The 27,613-nt window shown below is 36.3% G+C and overlaps 2 protein-coding genes across 4 annotated transcripts; one reads left to right on the top strand and one right to left on the bottom strand.

The window, feature by feature from the left end:
• The first annotated feature begins 4,581 nt into the window (after positions 1-4,581).
• On the top strand, positions 4,582-8,759 carry LOC143544261 (CBL-interacting protein kinase 32-like). The gene is made up of 13 exons (XM_077036400.1): positions 4,582-4,797; positions 4,909-4,971; positions 5,065-5,136; positions 5,227-5,415; positions 5,493-5,546; positions 5,636-5,761; positions 5,842-5,931; positions 6,571-6,693; positions 6,844-6,954; positions 7,054-7,167; positions 7,243-7,299; positions 7,383-7,457; positions 8,469-8,759. The coding sequence occupies exons 1-13, from the start codon at positions 4,627-4,629 to the stop codon at positions 8,544-8,546; spliced, it is 1,323 nt and encodes a 440-aa protein (XP_076892515.1). The 5' UTR covers positions 4,582-4,626; the 3' UTR covers positions 8,547-8,759.
• Positions 8,760-10,905: 2,146 nt separating this feature from the next.
• Positions 10,906-16,816, bottom strand: LOC143544238 (GCN5-related N-acetyltransferase 6, chloroplastic-like). 3 transcript variants are annotated; one of them, XM_077036390.1, is made up of 10 exons: positions 16,681-16,816; positions 14,358-14,566; positions 14,042-14,261; positions 13,343-13,395; positions 13,226-13,262; positions 12,863-12,934; positions 12,674-12,778; positions 12,151-12,307; positions 11,384-11,460; positions 10,907-11,182 (listed from the first exon to the last, which is right to left on the bottom strand). In XM_077036390.1, exons 2-10 carry the CDS (start codon positions 14,471-14,473, stop codon positions 11,126-11,128), a joined length of 894 nt encoding a protein of 297 aa, XP_076892505.1. In that variant the 5' UTR covers positions 14,474-14,566; positions 16,681-16,816; the 3' UTR covers positions 10,907-11,125. The 3 variants fall into 3 exon arrangements, with proteins under 3 accessions (XP_076892510.1, XP_076892505.1, XP_076892498.1); XM_077036395.1 differs by lacking the exon at positions 16,681-16,816 and having other exon boundaries at positions 10,906-11,182; positions 12,151-12,304; positions 14,358-14,650; XM_077036383.1 differs by lacking the exon at positions 16,681-16,816 and having other exon boundaries at positions 14,358-14,648.
• Positions 16,817-27,613: the final 10,797 nt, after the last annotated feature.

The following is a 27,613-nucleotide window of genomic DNA, read 5'->3' as shown; positions in this document are numbered from 1 at the left end:
TCCCTATCCTTAGATTCCAATGGTAAAGTGATCACTTACTCGAATCTGGTGCACTAACATCGAAGACCATAGATAACCGCTTGCATAGCTCGTAAATATACCATAATGAAACATTATTTAAACACATAATTGCTTGCATTGCTTGTAAGAGTATCATGATAAAACATAATTTAGGTACATGTCCCTCGCCCCGAAAACAGTTTAAAAATAGTGAAAACAGTGAAAATAGGGGCTGTGAGACTCACCTGTGGTTCTTGTTAAGGAATTAATCGAGATTCGGGTTTTCTTGGTGTTGGCCTTTGAATTGAAGGTCTAGAATACGATTAAATAACAAGAAGTATATAAGAAATAGGAGAATATAAGGGTTGGAAAGTAGATCTCAAGGTTATAATCTCGGCTTACCTAGTAACAGGAATGGAATTGAAAATAACGGATGCTTAGGAGATGATTAGTGCAAGTTTGCAGTTCTTAAGAGAGAAGTTTGAAGTGTGTTTTGGGTGATAATTTAGGTTACATATTTATAGGAAAACTCAAGGGAACACAATCCCTTGCTTTAGGGGATTGTAATCTTTTCATATCTAGGTGTAATGATGATAAAGTATGGAAATTATTATTATTTATTTAAAAGTGGAGGAGTGGATAAAAGATTTTGATTTGATTTGGACAGGACATGCAGGTCTGTGGTTGGTGAGAGTAGGGTGGCTGACAGTTGACTTTTCATGTTACAGTATGCTTTTTCAGGTGCTTTTATCAGTGTACAGTTAAAAAAAGTAGAAATCTCTGAAACACGCAACTGTTTCCTGTTTGGGCGGGAATAATCCCCTTATATCTGGAGATTAGGCTAAGTGTTCTGCGCGTATAGCTTTGTGCGCATAGCTTTCTGCGTGAAGGACATTTCTTTGCTGCGGGTAGGTACGTAACCTTCTCGCAGTCAGGGACATTGAGTTTCATTTGTAGATTCTCCAGGTGGTCTTGGTATTTCAACATAGTGATCAGTTATGTTGAAGTCAATTCCATCTTGGAGCTTCAGACAAACTAACTCTCAATGTTCCCGCCATGCGGGGAGGTTAGTTCCCCTTCCGCACGCGCATAAACGATTTGGGATGCACCCGCCTTAGCATCATGCGGGACGGTCAACCCATCAGACAACATAAAGTTAAGTTACATGAAAACATAAAGCCAAAACATTCGCGCATGGCGCACATAACAATTGCCCGCGCTGATTCTAACATAGCGCGCTCGCGCATGGCGCACATAACATGCCCGCGCTGATTCTAACATAGCGCGCTCGCGCAGGGCGCACATAACATGCCCGCGCTGATTCTAACATAGCGCGCTCGCGCAGGGCGCACATAACATGCCCGCGCTGATTCTAATATAGCGCGCATAATATTCACAATCACCTAATTATTAGGTTGATTACTTAGTTTATAGGGTTGGGAAATTACCGGGTGTCACAACTATGAAGTGGGTTTTAACCATTTGGTGAAGAACCCCAATTTCATGAACAATATGTATTGTGTTAGCTTTGATTTGATTGGCTTTTACATATAAATTGATTGTTTGTGAGATTTGAATGGAACTAGGTTTATGAAGTGGCAGAAAGTTATGAAATTTAACTGAATGTACAACTTAGAATCATGCCTACAAGGTGTTTGATGAAATGCTTGAATGAGAAATATGATGTCTAGCGTGCCATAAGGAGGTTGATATGAACTATTTGGATAATGTTGGCATATGTTAATAAATAGGATATAAAAAGAAAAGTATCCTTATGATTAACCAGGTTGTGATTTATAGGCAACTCGAGTGGCAATCCGGAAGATCGAACCGGACGGCGAAACAAAAAGGGAAGCTTTAAGGTACGTGACTAGATGTTGCGTTTTATTATGTTACAAAATTATATCGATTTAGATATCTTGACATAATGATTGAAAGAAGTGTCATTATTTTTTTTGAATAATAAAAAAATAAGTTTTTAAGATTTAAATAAGAACTTGTCAAAACCGACGTGTAAATGACTTATAAAGTCATAGAGACGAAGGTGACATCCTAAGTGTATGAAACATGGTTAAGACCATGGAGGAATTAAATTTTGACATTAAATTTATTCACAAGTGATGGATATCACAAGAACGAATCGAACAAGTCGTTTATGGTCTATATGGCCCTAAACCAACATTGACAATGAAGCCAAGGTATAAACGACCATGGCGTCGTAGAAGTCAAGGTGTGGTTATATACCAACCATAAAGTAGTTTATGCTTGGATGAAAATAAGAGTTTTTACTTAAAGTAAATAGAATATATTAATGACAGAATTACCCTTAACGGGCCAAATATTCGGGTTAGAAACCGGAATTAAGAATGGAAAGAAGACAATAATTTGTTAATATTAAAGGATGCAAATCTGGACACCTGCTAGTATTGTTTTTACTTGAAGTGCATAGAATACATTAATGACAGAAATACCCTTAACGGGTCAAATAATTGGGTTAGAAACCGGAATTATAAAAGGAAAGAAAACAAGAACTTGCTAATATAAGAGGGGTTTAAAACTGGATACCTGCTAATATAAGAGGAGTATAAAACTGGACACATGCTAATATAATAGGGGTGTAAAAATGGACGTTTGCTAATATAACAAGAGTGTAAAACTAGACATCTGCTAATATAAGAAGGGTGTAAAACTGGACACCTGCTAATATAAAATGTGTGCAAATCTGGACACACCTGGTAATATTAAAGGACTACAAATCTAGACACGTGCTAATCTTTAGCAGAGTTCAACAATAGGCACCTCCAGTGCGAGAGAGATGATCAACTGACCCGAGTCAACTCATCAACCGTCATGCTACGCAACGGTTTGGTTCCAAAATCCGTCACACTACGCGACGGACAAATTTTATGATTTTACTATTTCATAAATGTAGTGTGACGGATTTTGGAACCAAATCCGTCACACTACGCGACGGACAAATTTTATGATTTTAACACTTCGGAGTCAACGGCTCGTTTATATAATAAGTTACTAATTTTTAAGAGTCAAACAACCCCCCCCCCCCCCCCAACTTATCGCACGGGGGGATTGTTTACACTTATCGCCTCAAATTGGAGACTTTATCGCCTCAACACACACAACCTAACATGTAAATTTCAAATCCTAAACCCAAATCATACAAATCAAACTAATTAATTAAATAAAAAATCAATGATCCAGTGGTGGAATACCACACCTTATGTTCTAACCTGTGGTAGTCAGTCAACATTATGTCTGATTTGGGTTGATTGGTGTCTGATGATGGAGATCGGTTTTCTATAGCATCATGTTTGCCACACTTTTCAATATTTTCTTTTTTTTATTATTTTTTAAATAAGGTTTAAAATCACGGGCTAAAGCATAACATACGGAAATTATTTGTACATTGGGCCTAAGCATTAAAGTCTATATACAAGTTAAATATTTAGACATTGGTTATTGGGTCTATGAGTTAACATTTATAGGGAATTGTTAATTTATATTTGAAAATTTATATAAATATAATTTGTTTTTTTGTTAGGGCTTGGTTTTGTAATTTCATTCATTTCGCTTTCGAAAGTTTAATGGGGGCTTTTATAGAGGGCTAGAGTGCGTATAACACTAATTTTTTAAGGGGATGATTGCCCCCAAATGTAAAGTTATCTTATTTTATATTAAATCGGTTATAAAATTATTATCGAATATCCGACGAATAAAGACCGGCTATTTAAGGTAACCCGACGGCAAAAGACGATCATATGCACTTGTGATTGTAAACAACGTTGGTAGCCCAAATTCAACATCTTCAGTTTTGAAGAAAACCAACAGTCCGAAAGCTCATATGAGACGGTCTCAACCAAACTCTTATTTTCCCCGCCAATGGCACAGTAAAAAAAATGTTTACAACAAAAACCGAGTCTGGATATTTATAAAAGAAAAAAACAAAAAGTAGTGATAATATATAAAGATATAATAAATTAATTAATTGGAAGGGAATTGAGATCCGTACATATCCATGATCCAACCAAGCAGAGCAGAGTAGAACGTGGCGAGTGTCGTTGAATCTGTGGAGCAGAACATGTTGGACCGCCTGATGACTCAAGTCTCATTTCATAATAATAATAATAATTATTATTATTATTATTAAAATAATATCAAATCATTCATAAATACCACCCAAAATCACATGCCACACCACATATATTTCATCATTTCATTTCTTCTTCTTCTTCTTCTTCTTCTCCTTTTACACATACCCTACTATCATCATCTGCTCTACTACTGTTTCATCACCAAATCTCAAGGTATAATTCTCTACCTTCCTCTTCATTTGTACTTAAAAGGGTTTGTTTAAATTCAAGATTTTATTTTTTTTTTTTTTGTTATTTCTAAAAAAATGGGTTAAATCTTTATTATCTGATTTGGGTTTTAATCTTTATTCAAAAACCAACAAATCTCATCACTGGATCTGATTTGATTAGTTCTATTAGTATTACTGATTGATTTTATTGATGTGAACTTATCTGCAAAACAGAGTAATTTATTCTGATTTAGAGTGTTAATTGGTTGTCTGATTATGATATAATATAAACAGATAGATAATTAAGGATGAATCCTCCTAAAATCAAGCGTCGAGTGGGTAAATATGAGGTTGGAAGGACAATTGGTGAAGGGACTTTTGCAAAAGTGAAGTTTGCTAGGAACAGTCAAACAGGGGAGCCTGTGGCTCTTAAGATTCTGGATAAAGAAAAAGTTGTCAAACATAAGATGGCTGAACAGGTAGGTAGCTACCTGCTTGCCTTCATTTTATTTCTCACTCACTAGATATAATTTAATTTAATATTTACTCTCATTCATTCTTATGTGTTATTACATTAATTGGTCATGCAGATAAAGATGGAAATAGCAACTATGAAGTTGATTAAGCATCCCAATGTCGTCCGCTTATACGAGGTCTTCTATCCTTGTCTAAATCATGTTCCAATACTTCATTCCATGGTGATTCATGTATATATATGTAAAAAAGTTATGTTTGTGTTTATTCAGGTTATGGGGAGCAAGACCAAGATCTTCATTGTACTTGAGTTTGTCACGGGAGGAGAGCTTTTTGATAAGATTGTAATTTTCTTATCTTTATATATATCATATTGTGTCGTTTTCTAATTATTTAAAATGTTCATGCTCAAAAGTTACTGTTTGATTATGAAGGTGAACCATGGACGAATGCAAGAAGATGAGGCAAGAAAATACTTTCAACAGCTTATTAACGCAGTTGATTACTGCCATAGCAGAGGTGTCTATCACAGAGATCTAAAGCCAGAAAATTTGCTTCTAGATGCGTCCGGGAACCTCAAAGTTTCAGATTTTGGATTGAGTGCCCTTTCTCAACAAGTTAGGGTAAATACAAGATTTTTTTTAACTTTTAATTGTTCTTTGTGTTAATCTTGTATTGAATGCTAAACTTCATGTAACAGGATGATGGCTTGCTTCATACGACATGCGGAACTCCAAATTATGTTGCTCCTGAGGTACAAACAACTCTTAATCCTATCAAGAATCAAAATATTAGTTAAAGCTAATGTTTGTTCATGTATTGATGATATTAAATTCTTTTTAGGTGTTGAATGATAGAGGATATGATGGTGCGACTGCGGATTTATGGTCGTGTGGAGTCATACTCTTTGTGCTGCTTGCAGGTTACTTGCCATTTGATGATTCTAATCTTATCAACTTATATAAAAAAGTGAGTGTTATATAAAACAAAATTGAGTTCTACATTTGATTCCTTGTTATAATATCTTACTTTGGGTGTTTTTTGTGTAGATTTCAGCTGCGGAGTTCACGTGTCCTCCATGGATCTCGTTTAGTGCCATAAAATTAATAACTCGCATATTGGATCCGAATCCCATGACCGTAAGTCTTTATCCTCCATGGATCTTTGATAGAACCCCGAAAATAAAATATTAAATTGATATAAATAAACAAGAACAAGGATAGTTAGCCCGATTCTAGAGGGGCTAGTCTCCAGTTAATCCGATTCGAGAAGGATTAGATATCCGATTAAAAAAGGTATAAATACCTTATCTTTGAAAAACATAAACATGGATATCCATAAACTAAAACATGAACACTTATATAGACACAATTTTATTAATAAATGTTGTGGTTATGTAGACCATTCAGCATCATCGCCCGTTTCTCTCCCTTGGACCCTTCAACTTATGACGGGTTCGTAACAATCTTGCTAGTTTTTTTCAAGTTTTAAACCGTTTACCTATATGTAACTTGCACATATGTATGTTTTATATATAAACGAAAATTGATCATATTGTTTTATAAAGTTTAGGAGAGATGAATAAATGTTGCACATATGTATCTTTGTCCTCTGACGCACACGTGCGCGTATGCACACACACGTATATGAGTTACTTTCTGTTATTACTAGATCATATTAACAAGTGTATCTAGAGTCCCTTGCAACATTTTATTATTTATCAGTCTTATGTAATTATGAATATTTATACCTATCTCAAATCCCTCTCTCTGTGGCAGCGTATAACAATACCCGAGCTTTTGAACGATGAGTGGTTTAAAAAAGATTATAAACGACCTGAATTCAATGATAAAGAAGAGACAAATTTTGATGATGTGGAAGCAGCTTTTCAAGATTCAGAAGTGAGTTTGTCAACTTTATTATACTAATATAATCTTCAAAAGATACAGTAACTTTTATTGCATAATGTATAAGCGAGAGATAAAATCATACATTATATTTCAAAATGCCTAATTAAGTTTCTGAAAGTCCAACATATTTGTTTGCAACAGGAGTATCATGTGACAGAAAAGAAAGAAGAACATCCGGCTGCCATGAATGCTTTTGAGTTAATTTCAATGTCTAAAGGGCTCAACCTCGGCAATCTTTTTGAGATGGAACAGGTTAATACTTTGGTTCTTTGATATTAGCAACCTTTAGTTATTATTAATACCGTGGATTATATCTTTTACTTTGTGAATAACATTTATATATGGCTGCAGGGATTCAAAAGGGAGACGAGATTTACATCAAGATGCCCGGCAAATGAAATCGTTAGTAAAATTGAAGAAGCTGCAAAACCTCTCGGTTTTGATGTGCACAAGAAAAACTACAAGGTTCGTTACTTTATTATTGTAGACTCTTATTTAATAGGTTTTTGGATGATTAATAATTCTCTGTTTTCACCTCAGTTAAGGCTTGAAAATCTCAAAGCTGGGAGAAAAGGAAACCTCAATATTGCTACCGAGGTACCGGAATATGAATTATTTTGACAAAAATAAAATTAAAAATAATTTTCACACGGTGTCTTACAATTTGTACCATTTATTAGGTGTTTCAAGTAGCACCATCACTTCACATGGTTGAAGTAAGAAAAGCAAAGGGAGATACTTTGGAATTTCATAAGGTATGATTATTTTTATTATTATGATGTTTGGTTCCATTTGTCATTTACGTTACGACTTCACTTTGGTTGGGCGGGTTGGAAAACGGTCTCAAAAGGTCAACGTGGCATGAAACGCGTATGATATTTTATTCTTTGGAGTTTTATAAATTATAATGTGTAAAATATGATTACAACTCAAGCTTAAGTTGGTATACATTACATAAACGATCCTGTTATTTCTAAAAGTATGTTAATGTAATAAATATATTACATAATAAGTATTATTGTATATATATAACTATTGACAAAATAACTAATTGATATTATAATATAATAAAATACAATATATAATAAAAGTGTATCTATATATATATGTGTGTGTGTGTGTACATATCTATATATGTATGTGTGTGTATTTTAAAATAATAAATGAGTCGAGCCCGAATTAAACTTGAACTTGCAAAGTTAATCATGATGTGAGGCTTGAGTATAACATGTAGAGCTTGAAACGAGCTGAGCTCGAGCTCGAACTCCGTCAAGTTGAATGAGTTGAGCTCGTGCTTGGATCGTTCTAAATAGTTAGATGTGTGGCTCGAATTCCATTAAGGGCATTTTAGTCATTCACGTGAATATAACTGGATAACTAATGCTGATCCATCTCAAGGACCATCCGTGTTACACTTTCAAACTACTCAGGTCCATAGATGTAATTTCTTAGGACCAAACTTGCAATATGGGTATGCCGCATAAACCATTCGTGTAATTAACACTCCAGCAATTTAGGAGTTTTTTGTGTTAAATTTACATTTTGGGCGACATTCACCCATTTTCATTTTAACTGGTTTTTTAAATTTAACTTATTTGACTTGTTAAGAGACTAAATATACCCTGGCCCATGTACTATAAACGGGTCGAAATCACCACGCTAGTATTAAAATACAAGTGTAAATTGAGTAAACAGTTATGTTAAGTAAGTGATATAAAGACAGCATTTGACTTGGCTTTGAATGTTTTTTGTTTGTTTTGCTACAGTTCTATAAAAGACTTTCCAGTAGCCTAAAAAATGTGGTTTGGAAAACAGAAGAGGAAATGCAAGAACCTGCATCATAGTATACTGGTTAAGATTTTGTAGATGGAGAAAACCATGCTGCGTATTATGTTACTTGTCGATCGTTTCGTTTGTATTTTTGAACGATGTCACCTGTAGATAGAAGAGACATGTTGTCAATTGTTTGTTTGATAAGGAGTCTACTAAAAAACGCAAGTTGTAAAATTCTATATTATATATGTGATTCTTTCTCTCTTATAAATAAATTTACTCAAGATGGGATGACTTTTATGAGCTTTCGTTAACTAACTCTCATCGATTCATCTCAGCACTGGTGGAACCATTAGCAGCAATCGACATCAATATCAAATGTAGCCGCTCATCAACAGAAACCAAGTCAAAAAAAGGCATCAGCAGGAACTGAGCTTCTGCAAAGCCAAGTTATCCACATGTAGTCACTGTGGTACCAATCTCCAAATATACAAAGACGGGTATGCAAAGTGCGTAATTAGAATCCCAAAGCATGTCCATCGCCCACTTGTGCACGCATGTAAGGGTGCGGGTTATGGCTAAGAAAGTAATATCTGAGGAAGACTCATTTGTGTTCCAACATCAATTAACCTCCTCCTTTTCTCAAGTTAAGTCAATTCTTTAATCGTTGATGAAATGTCACTACTGTGTTCACTTTTTGTTTTAGAAAAACGATTTTTACTCGAATATTGAAAATTACAAAACTTATGTAACTCAACCCAATCCCAAAAACAAAAAGCATAAATTGCGGGTACCTTACACCGTCGGGAAATCAAGCTCCACGTCGTTTGGGCCAAGCTACAACAAACAAACACATCTTCAAGCAACTCCTCGAACTCCCCATAAACAAGGCATAATACCCAATTAATGGGAGTGTATTTAATCGCCAAAGAGACACGTGTTGGCAGCCGATCGAGCAAAGCTCACCACGCCGCAAACCCAACTGTCTTAGGAACCCAGTATTTTTATTCAAAAACATAGTCCAGAATTGTCACTGTCAACCTATTCTTCAATACTATAGTCTTACGTTATGTTTCTGAGTTCACTTGTGTGTTTGGGCATAAGTTTCTAGATTTAAGAGTAGTTATTATGTGAAAATAAATTGGTAAATATCATAGAAAACCAATATGATTTTTGTTTTTTTTATAAAAGTCCTTCAACTATTTGTTGCACATAAAAGTTCATGTGCATACTAATGTTGAACACATTACACACTTGAGAAAACTGGTTTTTCAATGAAACAAATAACCACTAATATTTTATAAACTCAATAGATCATCTTAAAATTAAAACTGACATGATACGAGTAATTTTCACAATATTAAGTATCCTTGTTGGATTTAAAAGTTTGAAACAATGCTGCGAATTATAGTTGTTAACATTCTGATATGGTCATGTAACATCTGGTTTTACGAGTCGTTAATAATAAAAAAGAGATTTATTTATTATTTGCATTATCTAAGAGTTAATTATGGGCTTAGACAATGGGCTTGGTTTTGGGCTTAAACCATGCCATAATTATAAATGCTAAGATCAACATCAAATCATCTCTACAAATCCGGATCAAGTTTGAATTCGAGTATATAGGACCATGAGAAGTTTGAAGAACTACTAGCAGACACTAAGAAACCCCTTTATGAAGGATGTCCTAACTTCACAAAGTTGTTAGGCATGCTTCGTTAAAAAGGTGTACTAACCGAGCTTATCTGAAAAATGTAAGCTTAGGTATTTTGTAATATCACTGACTATACTGTTAATGTTGGAAATTTCATGTTTCTTGTAACCTAATACAGTATAAAATAAAATAGTTGAATTTATAACTTATACTATTCTGTTTCTTCTAACCTAATATAAACTAAAATAGTCAAATTTATAGCTTAAATTCTGTTTCCTAAGAGCATTCCCATTAGGTTCCCTATTTCTATCTACATCTCTAAAATTTAAAGAAAACATCTAAAAAAATGGCTCCAATCCATTCCCCACCTCCAAACTCTATCTCCAAATTTAGAGCAATGTCAAAGCACTCCATTTTCAACTCCCTCCTTAGTAGTTAAGATATAAATGGAAGAAAGAGAAATAAATAATAAAAAAAAATATATAAAGATATAAATGGAGAATGGGTTGGGGGAGGTTTTTAAAAGATGGTGTACAAATTTGAGAAATTGTGGTTTTTGGTTAAATTTTAAAGATGGGGATGAAGAACCCATTAAGAATGCTCTAATATTACATTGGAGTTTCCTGAATGCATTGCTTCTTTTTGTATTTTAACCGTTTCAAAAACATACTGTCACTAGAATAAAAATAAACACATCTATCACTTAAAAATGAGTTTACCAGTAATCCATATCCGCCCCACCCGTGTGTCGTCATGACATCCATCTTTTCTTTGATGACCCTATTAAACATACCGTATACAAACACGTACAAGGGCCAAAATGTATATATTCTCTTAACTCGTATGTGAATTAGTTCCTTACTTTTGTAGTATTTTTATATTCTACGTTACTTGTTATACAAGAAAATCTACTCACATATACTATAGTTACATCCTTCACAAGCAAATTTACAATGTAGGCGTGCCCACAGCGCCAAAAGTATGGTGAAACATGGCTTACAATTCCATCCGCATTAGTAGCTGCCCACTACTTGATGCGTTAGTTGTAACAAACTGCAAAAACATGCCACCCACAATGAGAAAAACACACTTAATAAATATGATCATAGAATCTGTCACTTGAGAATATAACATAAAAAACCATTTTAATAAACGGATTTGGGATGTTATGTGATTGTCCCATTTCACTTCTGCGAATGTATGTATGTGTGTGTGTATCCATATTCTACCCAGAATAATGGGTCAAGTACAAACCTCAAAGCCCCCCTTCTTATACAATTCCTGGCCGGGCTTGTTGCCTGCGGTTACATGAACATATAGTTTCTTCATACCTATTTGCATAGTAAAAAAACAAGCGAATATTACAATCCAAGTAAATCATGCAGACATATAACGAGTTAAAACAGGTCAAGCGGGTTATGCCCGATAATTTTGTTATGTCTGCGAATGTAAACGAGCCAAGCCGAACCAGGTTGGGCTCATAAAAAGTTTGAGCCAGCTTGTTCAGTTTTTTTTAAACTGTTTATTGCAGATTAATAAATAAAAGAAAATATAAATAACTTTTTATCATACACGTAAATCGTGATACAAAAAAGTGGTATATGTATTATTATTGTTTTTTCTCAACTTTTTTTATATGTTATTTGTTGTTATTGCTACTATTAGGAGTTTAATCTAAACGAGCGAGCCGACCATGGCTCAAGCTCAGCTCCGCTACAAACGAGCTTTTTACGAGTGAGCCACGAGCTTTTTGAGCTACCCTATTTGTGCAGGTCCGAATGGGATTTTACTATTTTTATCCATATTTATAAACAGCTACCATTTTGAGTGTGATTCAAAAAAAAAAAATATTACTTCAGTAATAACCAAACCTTTTGGTAGGACTTGCGCACGAACAACACAATTTAACCGACTAACATGTCTGACCCGTTTGACTCATCTTCTTATAAAGTATTGTCTTAGTTTATAAACTACAGAGATAAAAACATAAATAATAGTATAAATGATGTTGCAAAACTAACCTGCAGAGGCTGCAATGTGAGTGGCTAGCCCTAACATGTTAATTGCAATTCCACGACGCCGGGCATATTTGGCGACAACAACATTTGAAATGTAGGCATACTTGTGTGCATCAAAAGGTTGTTTACTTGCCAAAACACACGACTGCTTCTTTATCTCCTTTAATCAACACACGATAATACAACATCAGATCAGCAATATAGCAATAACAGTAAAGAGAAGGTAAGGCTAAACAATCGTTAGATGTGCACAAGTATGATTACATTTCATATGTTGTTACAGGCGAAATATGATTGAATGGCATCAAACATGTTTATTCATAACAATAATATAACCTTTTCAAAAAATACAATTTAAGGTGATTTATGCAGACAGTACACTTATGTACATCAAAAGATTATTTACTAGCCAAAAGTCAAAATTCGACTTTTTTATTCAGCCTTGCTGGCCAACATATATGATTTTTGAGATGTTAAAGAGACATTGCAACATCTCACTGTAAAGTGTAAACTACACCACATTTACCCCAGGATATGTTTCTCCTTGCAAATATTGACAGATGCTCAAATCCATAGTTCCAACTACATTGTTTAAGACGGTTCTTTTCATATTTTTGACTTCCTTCTTAACCTGTAAAGTCACAAAAAAAATTGTAAAAACCTATCTATATATGTATATAGAGTTATAGACACACACACATCAACTGAGACTTACAGCAACAAGACAGAAACACTGCAACAAGTTCCCATCTTGTCCTGAACATCTTTTCTTCAAAGCTTTGAACTCCTGCCCAACCAATCAACAACCATTAATTGTTAAAGGGATTTCAAAACAAACCATTATCGTTTTCAATATCACTTTGAGCTTTTAAAGACTAGATATCAGTTAAGATATGACATTCAGGATTAAATAAACACACTTTTTCAGCATTCGAATAGACATAAGATATAATCATCTATATGAGATTTTATTAAGTAGCTGATGCGCATTCCCTCTCAGTATTATTATTTCATCTAATTGTTACTTTTTTATGTCTTTAACATATCAAATAAGTATTTTTGGTCTTAATTTTGTTACCTGGTCAGCATACTTCATTTTAAAAGTCTCAGCATGCCTGAAATTACAAAATGAACATGTCAAGATCAACCGAATAAATCTCAGTTTTCTTATTAAAGTATGTATATATTAACTGACCGCTTGTAAGCTGAGGCTTCCCAATGGGCTTCTGCGCGCAACCATGCTGCCATCTGTCACATAAAACTTTTTTAAAATTAAGGGGGTGTTTGGGATTCCTTATTTTGCCTTCTTATAACTTTATATTAAGTTAATAAGTTACAACATTGTAACTTATATAACTTCTCCTCTCACAATATAAGCAATCCCAAACACCTTTTTACTTTTCAAAAAGTTTATAAGTTATAAGTTGGTGAAAATAAGCAATCCCAAGCACCCCCTAACTCAAAAGAAAGAGACTATATTACTAGGAGTGTAAACGAGCCAAGCCCAAGCTCGAGCCTGGCTTGTTATATATATACTAATTATAATTTTTATATATAACATAATATAGATTGCTTGGTTACTTCTATCATAATTTTATGTCTTATAGTAACTATTATATAAGTATATATCTAGCTATTAAATAAAAATATATTATTAATCGACTCGTTTAGACTCACGAGCCATCTCGAGCTCGATAAGTGAAACTCAGGCTCAGGCTCTTTCATTAAACAAGTTTAGTTTTAGGCTCGAATTCGGGTTCGAGCCCATAAAAGCTCGGCTCATTTCGAGCATTTAGCAGGCCGATATCGAATAGCTCACGAGCGGCTAGGCTTGTTTACACTTTACACCCATGTATATTAGTTTATAAATGGAAAAAAAAAGTTTAAAACCAACCCAATATTCTTCATTTAATATTGCTAAACGAGCAATGTAATGGCCAAAGCTACACATCATGTCAGTGTCTTCCTCATCACTGAGCTGCAACCGATCGAAAACCAACTCGGGCTGCTTTGAGTCGTCATTACTTGGAACAATTAGCCGTCGAATGCTTTGAGTGTTATCCCAATGTGTCTCAAGAGTTCTACATCGCGTGTATGAAATTGGAAAATTTTCTCTGAAATGATTTGAACCAAAACCATTGACGATGATTTAACAAATGTTAATGCGTGAATAGATAAAAAAGTAAGATGAGAAAAGAGAACGCGCGTACCTAAAGAGGTTTATGATGATAAAAGAATCTTGTTTCTTGATTTGGTTACTGAAAACCGAAATTGGTTGTTTAATTTTGAAATGTGGGATTAAGCTGCTTCCATGTAATAACTCCATATTTGTTACAATTACAAGTAGTGATCAACTTCATAACAGAAAACTTCTAGTAAGAACAGGAAACCACAGCAGAGCATTCTTACGACTTAACCCCTGACAACAAAAAATGAAGAAATAACTGTAATAGTTAAAGCGGTAACTGCTCGGATCGAAAAGGCTTTGAAAATGAGGATACATTGTGATGAGAAACTTGATGACAAGATACAGAATGTTTCGGTTAGGTTGGCTAACGAAACAAAATAGGCGGTTTAAGAAACGGGTGGCATTTACCGACACGAATAAGGTTTGGGGTTGGCATATCTAAATTCTAATACGTATAAAATTTTAAGGGCCGCGTTCAGGTTGACCAATGCCGGTCATGTTCAGGTTGACATGTTTAGCCTGTTTAGTTAAACAGGTCAGCCCGCCAATCTTTTAGTTAAAAGATTGGCCTAATAACCCGCTTAACCCTTTTTTTCAAATCACGAATTAGCACGTTTACAGCTTGGATATCACCCACCAACCCGTTTGACACGTTTAGGAGCATGTTTGGGATTGAGTTTGAAAAAGGCTTATTGGCTTTTTCAAAAAGCCATTTTGAAAAGCCAGGATTTGGGGCCTTAGAAACTGTTTTTTAACCTTTTTAAAAAGCTAAAATAAAAAGAATTTTTGTGATTGCCAAACACTGCATTGTAACTTATTGGCATAGTTGTCAATAGCAAATAGCGGTAGATAACGACAAGCTATCTATATGCTACGTAGCGAATAGCGGTAAATAGCGCCCGCTATTTCATGTTTAGCGAGAAAGGAAACACGAAAGCATGCCTAAATATATGCATGTTCTTATCAGCATTAGCATTATGCTAAAATTCAAGTATTCAACATTATGGCATTATGCTAATAACATAGTAGCAAAAGTTCAAAAATAATACCATTTAAAATCTACCTGAGTACCAAAATAAAAATATTATGAGAATTAAAAGAGAAATAATAAAAGGCACAAACAATTAAAAACTCAAAAATGAACTTACGAATATTTGGAATTGAAATTTCCAATTATTTAGGCCCACTAATTGGACAATTAAGATCATAGTTATCAAATGCGATAAGCGCTCGAAAGCGTTGAGGCTGGGCCTAGAGCCCAGACGATAAGCGCAAAAAAAGCGCCCGAATTAAAAAAATTTTTAACTAAAATAGAACATCTTAATAAGAAAACATACATTCATTCTTGAAATAGTTCATAGAGCAACCAAAAACCAAAATCCAAAACATCAAGTATCAAGTACATCTTAATAATTAGAAAAACCTAATCATTAGCACATCTATCATAATATCCAGTAATTCAACAACTCTATAAGCATTCATTTTAACTGTCAAGAACAACAATTTGATCCATCCACAATTGAAGCATTAACACGTCTATCATAACATCCAGATTTCCAAAAATTAAAAAACTAAAACCTAATCACAAATGCTGAATATTGTAATCATTTAGTAACTAAAGTCAAATGATATTTAATACGCATGAGAAGGTTGGGAACAGATTATGGTGCTTTAATACCGGAGTTTTCGGTATTGCTAGAGAATAGGAGCAGGTTGTTTAACTGACATTTAATACGCATGGGAAGGTTGGGAACAGATTAATGCCGCTTTAAATATCTTAGGCACGCAACTCGCAATTAATTCGCTTCGCGCTTTAAATGCGCTTAACCGCAAGAAACATTTTAACAACTATGATTAAGATTAAAATGTAAAGAGAATACCCCCTTTAATAGAGACGACAGTTGAAATGAAATTAAAAAATTAAGTTACGGCCTAATCAGATGCAAATCAAGCCTGAGATTATGAGATAGATGCAGCACTTCTAATCCCCAGGTCAGCCAAAAACAAAAAAAATGAAAAAAAAAAAAGAGAACATTCGCTATTTGTTGGCTAAGCATAATATAGTGGGGAAGTGCTATGCTATTGACAACTATGCTTGTTGGCTTTTTGAAAACAAACACCATTTCTGAAACTCAATCCCAAATGATGATATCAGCTCTAGATAAACGGGTTGAGGTTATTTACAAGAAATTAAATACGGGTAGAACAACTCAAGCCACATCAAAGTTGAAAATAATGATAGTGTGAAAAACATGAAAATGAAGCTGCAAATAATGGCATAGTTGACCTACACACACACAGATACACAAGTGAACCCCCAAATGAGAATGGGTAATCTACCTTACCTGTAACAATCCCAATATGTTTATTATCAATATCAATAAAAATATAGCATCGAAGAATATTTTAATAATAATAAACATTTGAGGTAGATTAGATTGTGGGCAAGTAATAAGAACCCTAATTTCATTGGACTGGACTAGGGTTAGATTAGAATGATGGGATTTTTATAAAACAACGACAACTAACCTGAAGAAGAAGAAGAAGAGGACCCACCAACAAATCAAAATCAAAATCAAAATCAAAATCAAAATCAGAAACAGCAGCTCGGTTGACCTTCAGACTTTCTGTTATTGGACCCAAAGAGTAAAATAAGGGTGATGTTAGAGACACCACCCAAAAATGAAAACACTCACCCACTATGTGGCTTATCTTCCGATCCGTCGCGCGGATCACCCCCTTTTGTCTTATTATGTCAACTGCTTTTGTCTTACTATGTTTGTACCAAATACGCGGCTTAGTGATCGATCCGCCGCTGATCGAGTACACGTCAACATCAGCAAATCAAATCCGTCATAACCCGTATGTAATACGCCGAGGATCGATCGATCCACCGCTGATCAAGTCAATAATTTAATTTTGGCACATCCGTCTCCCTTTCTCTACATATATCATGCTCATTTCTCATTTTTCATTGTAGACAATATTTTTCGTTGATTAGATATAGAAAGTATTTGTGTTTTGTGTTTGTTAAACTATAATGGATTTATATGATATTTTGTTTGGTGACGGGAACGACGAGCAGGCGGGCTACGCATACAACGATCAGCCGGAGCAGTCGGGCTTGCCAGATTTGAATGAACTTCCCGACTTGAACCATGAGCCGGGGTATGGGAATATCGAGTAGTACGATTTACCAAATCCTGACCAGGTTATTTAGTGTGTTTATATAAACTTTATATAGTACAACAACGCGTTAGTTATTTTTTAAATATTATATGTTCTCTTGCCAAAATATTTTTTATCAGGGGTATATCATATACGGCGGAAGTCACCCTTTGTGGCCGGAGGATAATAGGACATCGTCTAATACATATGAGGCCAGAGTCGAGGAGTCTTATGGTCAGTCTTCGCAGTAGTTACATGTAGACGGTCCGTATTACGGAACTCAGAATTCGTACCAGTTACCTTTAGGAGAGCAACCATACATGTCAAGACCAGTCACGAGCAACGTCGTTGATGGCATTCAAGAGGGTCACCGCGAAGAAGGCGATGACGATGTTGATGTTGATGTTGATGATGATGATGATGATGATGATGATGATGATGGTGATCGTTTCATACGGGAGACGTCATTTTCTTATGTAACTAATAAAGTATGACCTATTTTTTAAAAAAAAAATATTATTATTCTTTTTCAACACGTTACTAAATATTACTTTATTTACATTGCTTGATATCAGTATTTTGATTATGTTGCTGAGTTGGTGGATTGGGTTAAGAAGACAGGACGTGAGCATGGTTGTGTTATCTCAGTCCAACGTTCAACGAAGAGAAGTGTTGAACTTGTATGCAATCGAGGTGGGGAACCAAAACTCAAGGGAACGGTGAGGCATACCGGGAGTATTAAAAGGGGCTGTCCATTTAAACTTGTCGGGAGGTACAACGCGCCAGGTGGTTGTTAGAAGGTAGAGGTTGTCTACGAGACGCACAACCACGATCCCGTTTTGTTTGAGGAGGGGCACCCGACACTAAGGAAACTGACTGACGAGGAAATTGATATGGTTGCGACGTTGTATAGGCAGGGTCTGAGGCCTGCTAAAATTAAGTCAGCCCTAAAGAAAAGCTTTCCCGGTAACAAATGTATTACTAGGGATATAAACAACGTCGTGAAGGTTCTTCGTGACGAAGATAAAATTGATGACACCCCCATGCAGGTACTTGTTATCAGAATATTATTATTTTGTAAGTGTCTTTTTAATATATATTATTTTGAATATATATTGTTTTGTTTTATCATATATAAAAATATATATATTCTGTAAGATTTAATAAGAATATTATTAATAATATCATTTTATTATAATAATCATGTTTAATAAGAATATTTGTAATATTTATTAATTTTTTGTTAAACCCAATGTAGGTACTTGAAAACTTTCTTCAAACCCATGGGTTTACCTTTTACACATAGGAGAATCCTTCCACCAATAGGACGGAGAATGTTTTCTTTTCTCACGAGAAGTCGCATACCATGTGGTGTGCGTTCCCAGATTTGTTGCTGATTGACACGACGTACAACACCAACATGTACAAGTGGCCATTCGTTCAGTTTGTTGGTGTGACGTCAACATCAAAGTCTTTCTGTATTGCGCACGCAGTTATCTTTAGGGAGCAAGAGTGTAACTTCACATGGGCCCTTGAACGCCTTAAAGACATGCTCGTCGACTGCAGGGAGCCGCGTGTCAACTTGACTGACAGGGACCAAGCCTTAATGAATGCATGTGAAACAGTCTTTCCCAATGCTACCAAAAACCTTTGTAGGTGGCACATCATGCAGAACATACAGAGAAAACATAAGAGTCTTTTCCAGGATGATATCTCTAAATCATTCAATTACTGGTGGAAAGTACTGTATGAGTCGTCAAAAAAATCTATGTACGACTACAACTGCAGTTAAATGGAAGCCGCGTTAGCTGGACACGGCAGACGTGGTAAGTCTTTGTCCTTTATGTAAACATGATTTTAGATTCTAGTTGTACATTGCCTAAATTGTTTTTTTTTATTATTTGTTTGTAGAGGCTTGGTATTTTATTCGCGACAACTGGTTGGTACCCTACAAAGAGAAGTTCGTGTCGTGCTGGATTGACGACCGACTAAACTTCGGCGAGCATACAACAAACAGAATAGAGGGCCAGCACGCAAACTTGAAGAGACACCTTTCGGGGCCGAACAATTCGCTAGACTCTATTACGGCGTTTGCCCTTGAGGTCGTGAATTCCCAAATGGAAGAAATCAGTGCGACCCTTGAAGACTCCCGTGTTAGGATCAAGAAGTACCATAAGTTGACTTTGTTTGAAAAGCTATATAACAGGGTGTCACTTTTTGCTATCGCTAAACTTGACAAAGAGCTGACATTGCTTGACACATTGCTAGATACGGGGGCGGAGTGCGACCACCGGTTGCAAACATCATGGGGCTTGCCGTGTGCTTGTAAGCTTAACTGGCACACTATTAACAATATACGCATTCCATTAAAATACATAGACCCCTTTTGGAGGAAACTCGATTTCAGTCCGGCGTCTGTTGGACACGAAGAACCAGACTATGAAGCGGAACTGGAACATGTGAAAAAACAAGTTCTAGGACTAAAAAACCGAATGCAAAAAAAAAGTCTATTCTCAAAGTTAATGTCTGTTCTTCCTGGGAAATCAAACAAGGAGGACCCTGAGAAACGAGACGACCCTAGGGGGCGTCCAAATCTAAACCAACAAGCCAAGAAAAGAGATACCCCTAGACAAAGCTCGTACTCCCCGTCCCCGTCAACTGATACCCACAGACACAGGTCGTACTCCCCGTCCCCGTCAACTGATCCCCACAGACACAGCTCCTACGCCCCCTCCCCGTCATTTGATCCCCACAGGCACAGCTCCTACGCTACCTCCTCGTCATTTGATCCCCACAGGCACAGCTCCTACGCTACCTCCCCGTCATTTGATCCCCACAGGCACTCCTCCTACGCGACCTCCCCGTCATTTGATCCCCACAGACACAGCTCCTACGCCCCCTCTATGTCACGGCAACCAACACCCGAAGCCCCCACCCAATCATTGTCGCGTTCACAGTCTCAGTCACATGCCCGATTTAAGATACCTAAACCACCGAAACGCTCATCTAAAAAGCATGAGACTCCAGCCGACCTTCGTTTTCCATTACTGCGTGACCCTAAGGGTGTCCTAATCATAGAAAGTTATAGGCACCTCATCCCCACCTGGGCATACCCGTTCATTTCAGGAATAAAAGATGTAAAGCCAGATGGTAATTGCGGTTTCAGAGCAATCGTTGTCGGCTTAGGCATGCGTCAACAGAACTGGAAGGAGGTCAAAGCAAGCATGAGGAATGAGATGGTCACTAACAAATCCTGGTGGAGCGAAAGGTTGAACTAAGAGGTAACCGGTAATTATGACACGGTTCGTGATTCGCTGGACTACTCAACGTCTGCTTTATTCCAGCAAAAGAGTAGGTGGTTTAAGTTACCTGGGCACGGACACGTAGTTGCTCAGACGTATGACTGTGTTTTAATCAACCTACATCTGACCTACAGTGAGAGTTACTTCCCAATGAGAATGAGTCCGGAACCACTATCTCAGACTCCGGTAATAGTAGTGTTAAATGTTAAGGATAATCATTGGCTCAACATACAATTAGAAGGGAATTTCCCCGTGCCGCTACCAGCACGTCAATGGGAAGGATACGCCAACGAAGCGGCGCACGAATGGAGGTCTTTGTACGAAGATCGTATAAAAGGGTATATGTAAATAAGGGAAACTTGGCGAGTGCAAACTGAAGAGCCAGTTTATTTAGGATGATTTGTAAAATGTTTGAGATGTTTTGTATTATTATCAATAATTAGGGTTAAAATATTTGTGTTATTAAATAAAAATAACTTGATAAAATATATAACTTTAAACTAATTTAATTTTTAAAATAATTTTTGTGTTTTTATAAATTTAAAAATATAAAACTTGATATTTATAATACCATTACTATTAAAATATTAATAAATATCTTCAAAAGGTAGATAAAACATGATAAAATATTATTTAAAAATATAAGAAATGATATTTAAAATATATAAATAAAATAGTATATTTTTTAAACAAATATATTTGATGATATATTTGTTTAAAAATATAAAACATGATATAATGTATAACTTAAATATAATATATTTTTTAAAATAATATTTTCGAGAATAAATTTTAAATAAAAAATTATTTCAAAATATAAAACATGATATTTAAAATATATAACATGATAAAAAATCTAACATATAAATAATTTATTTTTTTAAAATTCTAACTTATAAAATATTTCTTTTATGAAAAATTAAAAATTTTCATTAAAAAAAATATAACAGAACCATAAATATTAAAATATTAATGAATATCTTCAAAAAGTAGATCGGATCCGCTGCTTAGGGGTCGATCCACGGCGGATTCTGCTGTAAATCGGATCAGCGGCTTAAGGGTCGATACGCGACTTATAGACTTTAATTTTTGAAGATGTTAAATACCCACGGGTTCTAACCGTTCAAATCGCCAAAATCAAAACAAACCCTCAACCTTTCGTTCAAAACATCCCCTAGATTATACCACCAAAACCACCACCACCACCACCACCAGAAAATAATGACGACGGGGTCCGAAAATAGCATCTACACAGCCATAATAATTTCGTTCAAGAATAGTGGTGGCTGTGTGAATGTTATTTTGGAGTCCGTTATTATTACAAAATAAAGGCCCAGATAAAACCATACGTTGGCGGAAAATAATGACGACGGAGACCAAAAATAGCTTCCATGCAGCCATAATAATTTCGTTCTGAAATAGTGGTGGCTGCATAGATGTTATTTTGGAGTCTGTTATTATTACAAAATAACAATAATATATATAAAATAGATTTTAAAAATATATATATAAATATATATTTATTAACAATATATATAAAATATATTTTAAAAATATATATATAAATATATATATACATTAATAATATATATAAAATACAATTTAAAAAAATATATTTTTTAACCTTGTTTTTTTGCATTCGGTTGTTTACATATATTTTAAAAATAATAGTGGTGACTGTGTAGATGTTATTTTGAACTTTTGAGCTACCAGTGCAACTGCCGTGAGCAGGCGGAACACTTTAGTAGTCCCCCTTCATATATCCCGACAGTGTCCTTTACTTGGGATTTTGGTGACTGCGTCGGGAAGCACTGGTAGCTCTGTAATAATAAAGTCCCGTATCAACCTCCATGGGGTGGGTTTCCAATGTAATAAGGAAGATGGCACCGATCTTTGATGAATTCGGTGTCCCCACAAACAGTCGACTTGCATGATAGATCGCAAGGGCCAGCTGATGGAGGAAATGTGCGGGCATAACGGTACCTGTATACGGTACTAGTTCCGGTGTATCTAGGTACTAGTTCCGGATTTCCGGGTGGCTGGGGAGCTGCTGTCGGCCAAGATACCCGGGAGTAATGATTGATTATTCTCCATTTCTAGTGGGGCAAACCTGTAGCCGTGGGCCGGCAAAGAGCTGCTGTGTTGATGCTATTTTGAACTTGTATTTATTCAAATTTGATGTATAGAATTTCATGTATAGAATTTGATGTAATATCTAGTGTCTTTTGACGTATTTATTCAAATTTGTAATTTATTATTGGTTTAATATAAAATTTGTGTTGTTAATTGTTACTAGTTTCAATTCGTTTATATATTCAAATTTGTAATTTAGTATTGGTTCCATATCAAATTTGTGTTTTTATTAGTATAAATACGTTTATATATTATGAATATATAAAATTATTTTATATAAAATTTATTTATACCTTAGATAGTTAAATTAAAAAAAATATATATATATACTACTAAGCGGCGGATCGGGCGATAAGCCACGGATCGAAGTTAAACACAACACCAACCCGCCGCCCCCTATCAGTTTACACATTCCATCTCAAACAAACACCACCTTTGAGACTAAAACCCTAATTCTCCGTCCCCCAATAGTCCCGAACTTCGTCACCAACTCCGACCCGGCAACAATAAGGTAACTATGTTTTGCTCTATTTTGATATAGGTGTTCATTTATATTAAGGGTTTACGGGTTTGTTAATCAAACTGGTTGATTTAAGGGTTTGGATTAAGGGCTAGATAGAAAACGGGTTTGGGTTACGGGTATGATGTTTAACGGGTTTGGGTTTGTGATAAACGGGTTTGGGTTACCTTGTTCGATTGCTCTTGATTTAATTAGTAGATCCGTAATTAGAGACTATGTTATTGTTTATTTTTATAATTTTGGTTTCGGTTTGAGTTCAGATCAAATTTAGAGTGAATTTGACTATGATATGAATTGATAATTGGATACTGTTTGTGTGGATTGTGGTTTGGATTTGGATTTAGCCGAAAAAGAGGAATGGTTTTGGCTTAATTGGGTTTGATAATAATCGGGTTTGGGTTACGGTTTGACCCGAAAACGGGTTTGGGTTACGGGTTTGACAATAACCGGTTTATATTTATGTGTTAAACATAGATGGCGGATAGATACATTGAAGGGGACGAACTACTTGATATTTACCCGCATTTGAGGTTTGACCCGGACTCCGATTATCAAATTAAGTTTACGCAGCTTCGGAGAATGGAGCCAAAACCTAACTCGTTCTTGTATAGAGAGTTTATAAAATTGGTTCGGGCGGAAAACAGGCTGGAAAGAATTGTAAGAAATGATACACCGTGGGAGAGATTGTTTACTGCAGAGGAGCCAGCTTACCGGGTCCTCACGCTAGAGTTTTACTCAACGTTCGTTTTCAGGTATTTTTTTCGTTTTCAATTAACTTATAAATAAAGTAACAATTTATTATTTAACAAACATGTAAATATTGTTTCAGGCCACGCCCGGAGGGAGATTTGCAGGTCCCGATGCTGGTTGAGGATGCGGATACCAGGCGGAGGTTCGGTTCCGTATTTTCGGGATTTGGCGTCATCTGTCGATGAAGGAGTTTGCTAGAGCGCTAGGCTTGTACACAATTGAGGATATAACCGCCCCTGTTTACACGGAGAGCATACATGAAGCACCAGATGACGTGTTGAGACGTTTTTGGACGGCGATTAGCGATACACCTTGGCCTATAAAAGACGGAGAATTCGAGCCAGACACCAAAGCCTCAACTGTAACACCCCGACCAAAGGCGGATTATACATCGGGGCGCCACATATTGTTTCATTACTCGTGACACTATTGGTGTCAATATTTATTAATACACATTTTATCGCGCACGCGCAGCGGGGAAAATAAAGAACATAAATCAAACATAAATCAATATATTATAAATTATAACATTCAAACAACATTAACTTGTCTTGATACATTTTAATTCTAGGTCCAAAAGTAAAAACGTCCTACGTGTCCACAAGCTCCAAAACAGCTACTGCAAACCTGAACATGTGTTAAAATAAACGTCAAACACTTGCGTGTTGGTGAGAAATCAAGTTTAATACAATACATAGATAACAATAAATCTGCGCGCAACATGTGTATGTCTGGTTTTCAACAAGGGTGTAATCTGATCGGGACCAACTCTAAGAGACAAGACTGCCAGTGCTCACAATTGAGCTCACAAACAAGACTAACTGTGCAAGTGTAACAAAAGAGAAATCATAAACGAATGTTCTCCCGTGTTCATCTAATGGTACCATGAAAACTGCGGAATAGACCGTCCATACGGTTAATGATCCACACATACAAATAAACAGCCAAGTCTACGTCCTCAACACATGGGATACTGCGCGACTAAAGTTCATAAACAAGTTTGAGACTCTAAGTTGTATGAACACATGAACATCCCAAAACATTAAAAGCAAAAAGGGATTAGATACGAGATAACTCACTTGATAAACGATGCGGTGTAAGATAAAGCAAGAACCAACTTTAAACAAGCACAAGTTAACCTATAAATAAGATTATTGTTTTAATGATTTGTTTTAAGTCTTGATTATAAGTTAGCATAATTAATAAGTAAATTATAATATATATTACCGGAAAAGCAGGAAGAACAAGGAGGAAGACGGAGGCAAGAGAGGAGACGGCAGGAGGACAACGGCAGAGAGCAAAAAGGGAGGAAGAGATAATAAGAGAGATTAAGTGTTTTGTGTGTGAAGTGTTAGGAAAATATTATTATTATTTATAGAGAAACCCTAGGAGACATAAACCCTAGAAAAAGGGGAAAAGATCTCAAAAAGTAAAAGAAAATATATCAACGGTAAAAAGTTCTGAAAAGTAAAGATATCAAAAGATATGGCAGCTGCAGGGGGCAAGATAAAGCTGACAGGAAAACAGTAAAAAGCATGGGCGGGTCAGATAAAGGTACTGGTCAAGCATGGCAAAAGCAGATCTCAAAAGATTATGTCAGTCACTTTTTCTATCAACCAATGGGGTTGGTACGCATGCTGCGCCGAAAGTAACTATTCAGACATAAAGCAGATTAGGTCAACAACACAAAAGATAAGACAACACAAAAGCAAACGGCTAGATTAAACAGAAGAAAAACTCAAAGGGTTAAGCGCGGGAAGGCTGAGTGCGCGAGCGCGAAGGCTGGCACAACAATCCTTAGCGTACTGCGGGAAGAATCACAAATCCTTAGCGTGCTGCGTGAAGAACAAGAATTCTAAGCGCATCGCGGGAAGAACATACATCCTTAGCGCATTGCGGGAAGAACATGCATTCTTAGCGCGCTGCGGGAAGAGTTCTCTTCACGCATCGCAGGAACAAGATGTCTTCACGCAGGCTTCCATGTAAGGAGTCTGGCGCGTGAAGCTGCAGACATCCTTAGGCGGGAAGAACCAAAGGACAAGCAAAGAGTTGAGGGAAACAAGGTTTAAGGGCGGGACGGCGACAAGAGGGAAAAGAAGGCGGAATGAGAGAAGGAAGAGGGAGGGGACGGCGGAAAGAAAGAGAGAGAAAAAGGCGGGAAGGAAATATATATTATTATTAAAAGTAAAATATAAGTATAAATAAATATTAAGTCATAAAAGAAAGAGATCGGGTCAGAGAAACGGGTACCTGGGTCGGGTCGGATCAGGGCAGATGTCACAGTCTCCCCTACTTTAAGAAATTTCGTCCCGAAATTTATCTCGAAGTAGGTTGCGCAGAGAACAGGTGCGGGTACTTGATCTTCATTTGATCTTCCCTTTCCCATGTAAACTCGGCTCCGCGCTTGGACTCCCAACGAACTTTCACGATAGGGATACGACTGCGCTTAGTTTGCTTAACCTCGCGATCCATAATCTCAACAGGCTTCTCAACGAAATGCATAGATTCATCAATTTGAACTTCATCAAGTGGAATGTGAAGGTTCTCGTCAGCTAAACACTTCTTGAGATTGGATACATGGAACGTTGGATGCACATTACTGAGCGCGGGCGGCAGGTCAAGTCTGTAGGCAACTTTTCCCACACGCGCGAGAATCTTGAATGGACCAACATAACGAGGAGCAAGCTTACCCTTCTTCCCAAAGCGGACAACACCTTTCCAAGGCGACACTTTGAGGAGAACAAGATCACCAACTTGAAATTCGAGAGGCTTTCGCCTACGATCTGCGTAACTCTTCTGTCGGCTTCTGGCAGTCAGCAGATGATCACGGATCTTGGCGATTTTATCGGTTGTCTCTTGAACAAGTTCGGGTCCTGTGATTTGAGCTTCACCCACTTCGCTCCAACAAATCGGGGAGCGGCACTTACGACCGTAAAGTGCTTCAAATGGGGCCATACCGATACTGGAATGATAGCTGTTATTATAAGAGAACTCAATCAAAGGCAGGTGCGAATCCCAATTACCTCCAAAATCAAGAACACAAGATCGGAGCATATCCTCAAGAGTTTGAATAGTTCGCTCAGACTGACCGTCAGTCTGAGGATGATATGCCGTACTCATGTCCAAGCGAGTTCCTAGCGCAGATTGGAGAGATTTCCAAAAGCGAGATATAAAACGGCCATCGCGATCGGATATGATGCTCAAAGGAGTACCATGGCGGCAGACAATTTCCTTGACATAAAGCTGCGCGAGCTGCTCAACACGGTAGTTTTCACGAATGGGCAGAAAGTGAGCAGACTTAGTCAAACGATCCACTATTACCCAAATGCTATCATGTTTGCTTGCTGTCAAAGGTAACTTGGTAATAAAGTCCATCGCTACACATTCCCATTTCCACGTAGGAAT

The sequence above is a fragment of the Bidens hawaiensis genome, unplaced genomic scaffold (genome assembly GCF_021521415.1).
Source record: "Bidens hawaiensis isolate Kalapana, Puna unplaced genomic scaffold, B.hawaiensis_p1.1 tig00000888_1, whole genome shotgun sequence".
NCBI classification, from domain to species: domain Eukaryota; kingdom Viridiplantae; phylum Streptophyta; class Magnoliopsida; order Asterales; family Asteraceae; genus Bidens; species Bidens hawaiensis.
Note: the sequence above shows the minus strand (reverse complement) of the source record. Positions and strands in the feature narration are given on the sequence as shown.

Bases quoted from the DNA above. Each gene is read 5' to 3' on its own strand.
- LOC143544261 (XM_077036400.1), top strand. From the start codon at position 4,627: ATGAATCCTCCTAAAATCAAGCGTCGAGTGGGTAAATATGAGGTTGGA. The intron at 5,547-5,635 runs GTACAAACAACT...AATTCTTTTTAG, and splicing joins CAAATTATGTTGCTCCTGAG to GTGTTGAATGATAGAGGATA. The intron at 6,955-7,053 runs GTTAATACTTTG...ATATGGCTGCAG, and splicing joins ATCTTTTTGAGATGGAACAG to GGATTCAAAAGGGAGACGAG.
- LOC143544238 (XM_077036390.1), bottom strand. From the start codon at position 14,473: ATGGAGTTATTACATGGAAGCAGCTTAATCCCACATTTCAAAATTAAA. The intron at 13,263-13,342 runs GTCAGTTAATAT...TTGTAATTTCAG, and splicing joins GAAGCCTCAGCTTACAAGCG to GCATGCTGAGACTTTTAAAA. The intron at 12,308-12,673 runs GTAAATGTGGTG...TGTTGATTAAAG, and splicing joins AAGGAGAAACATATCCTGGG to GAGATAAAGAAGCAGTCGTG.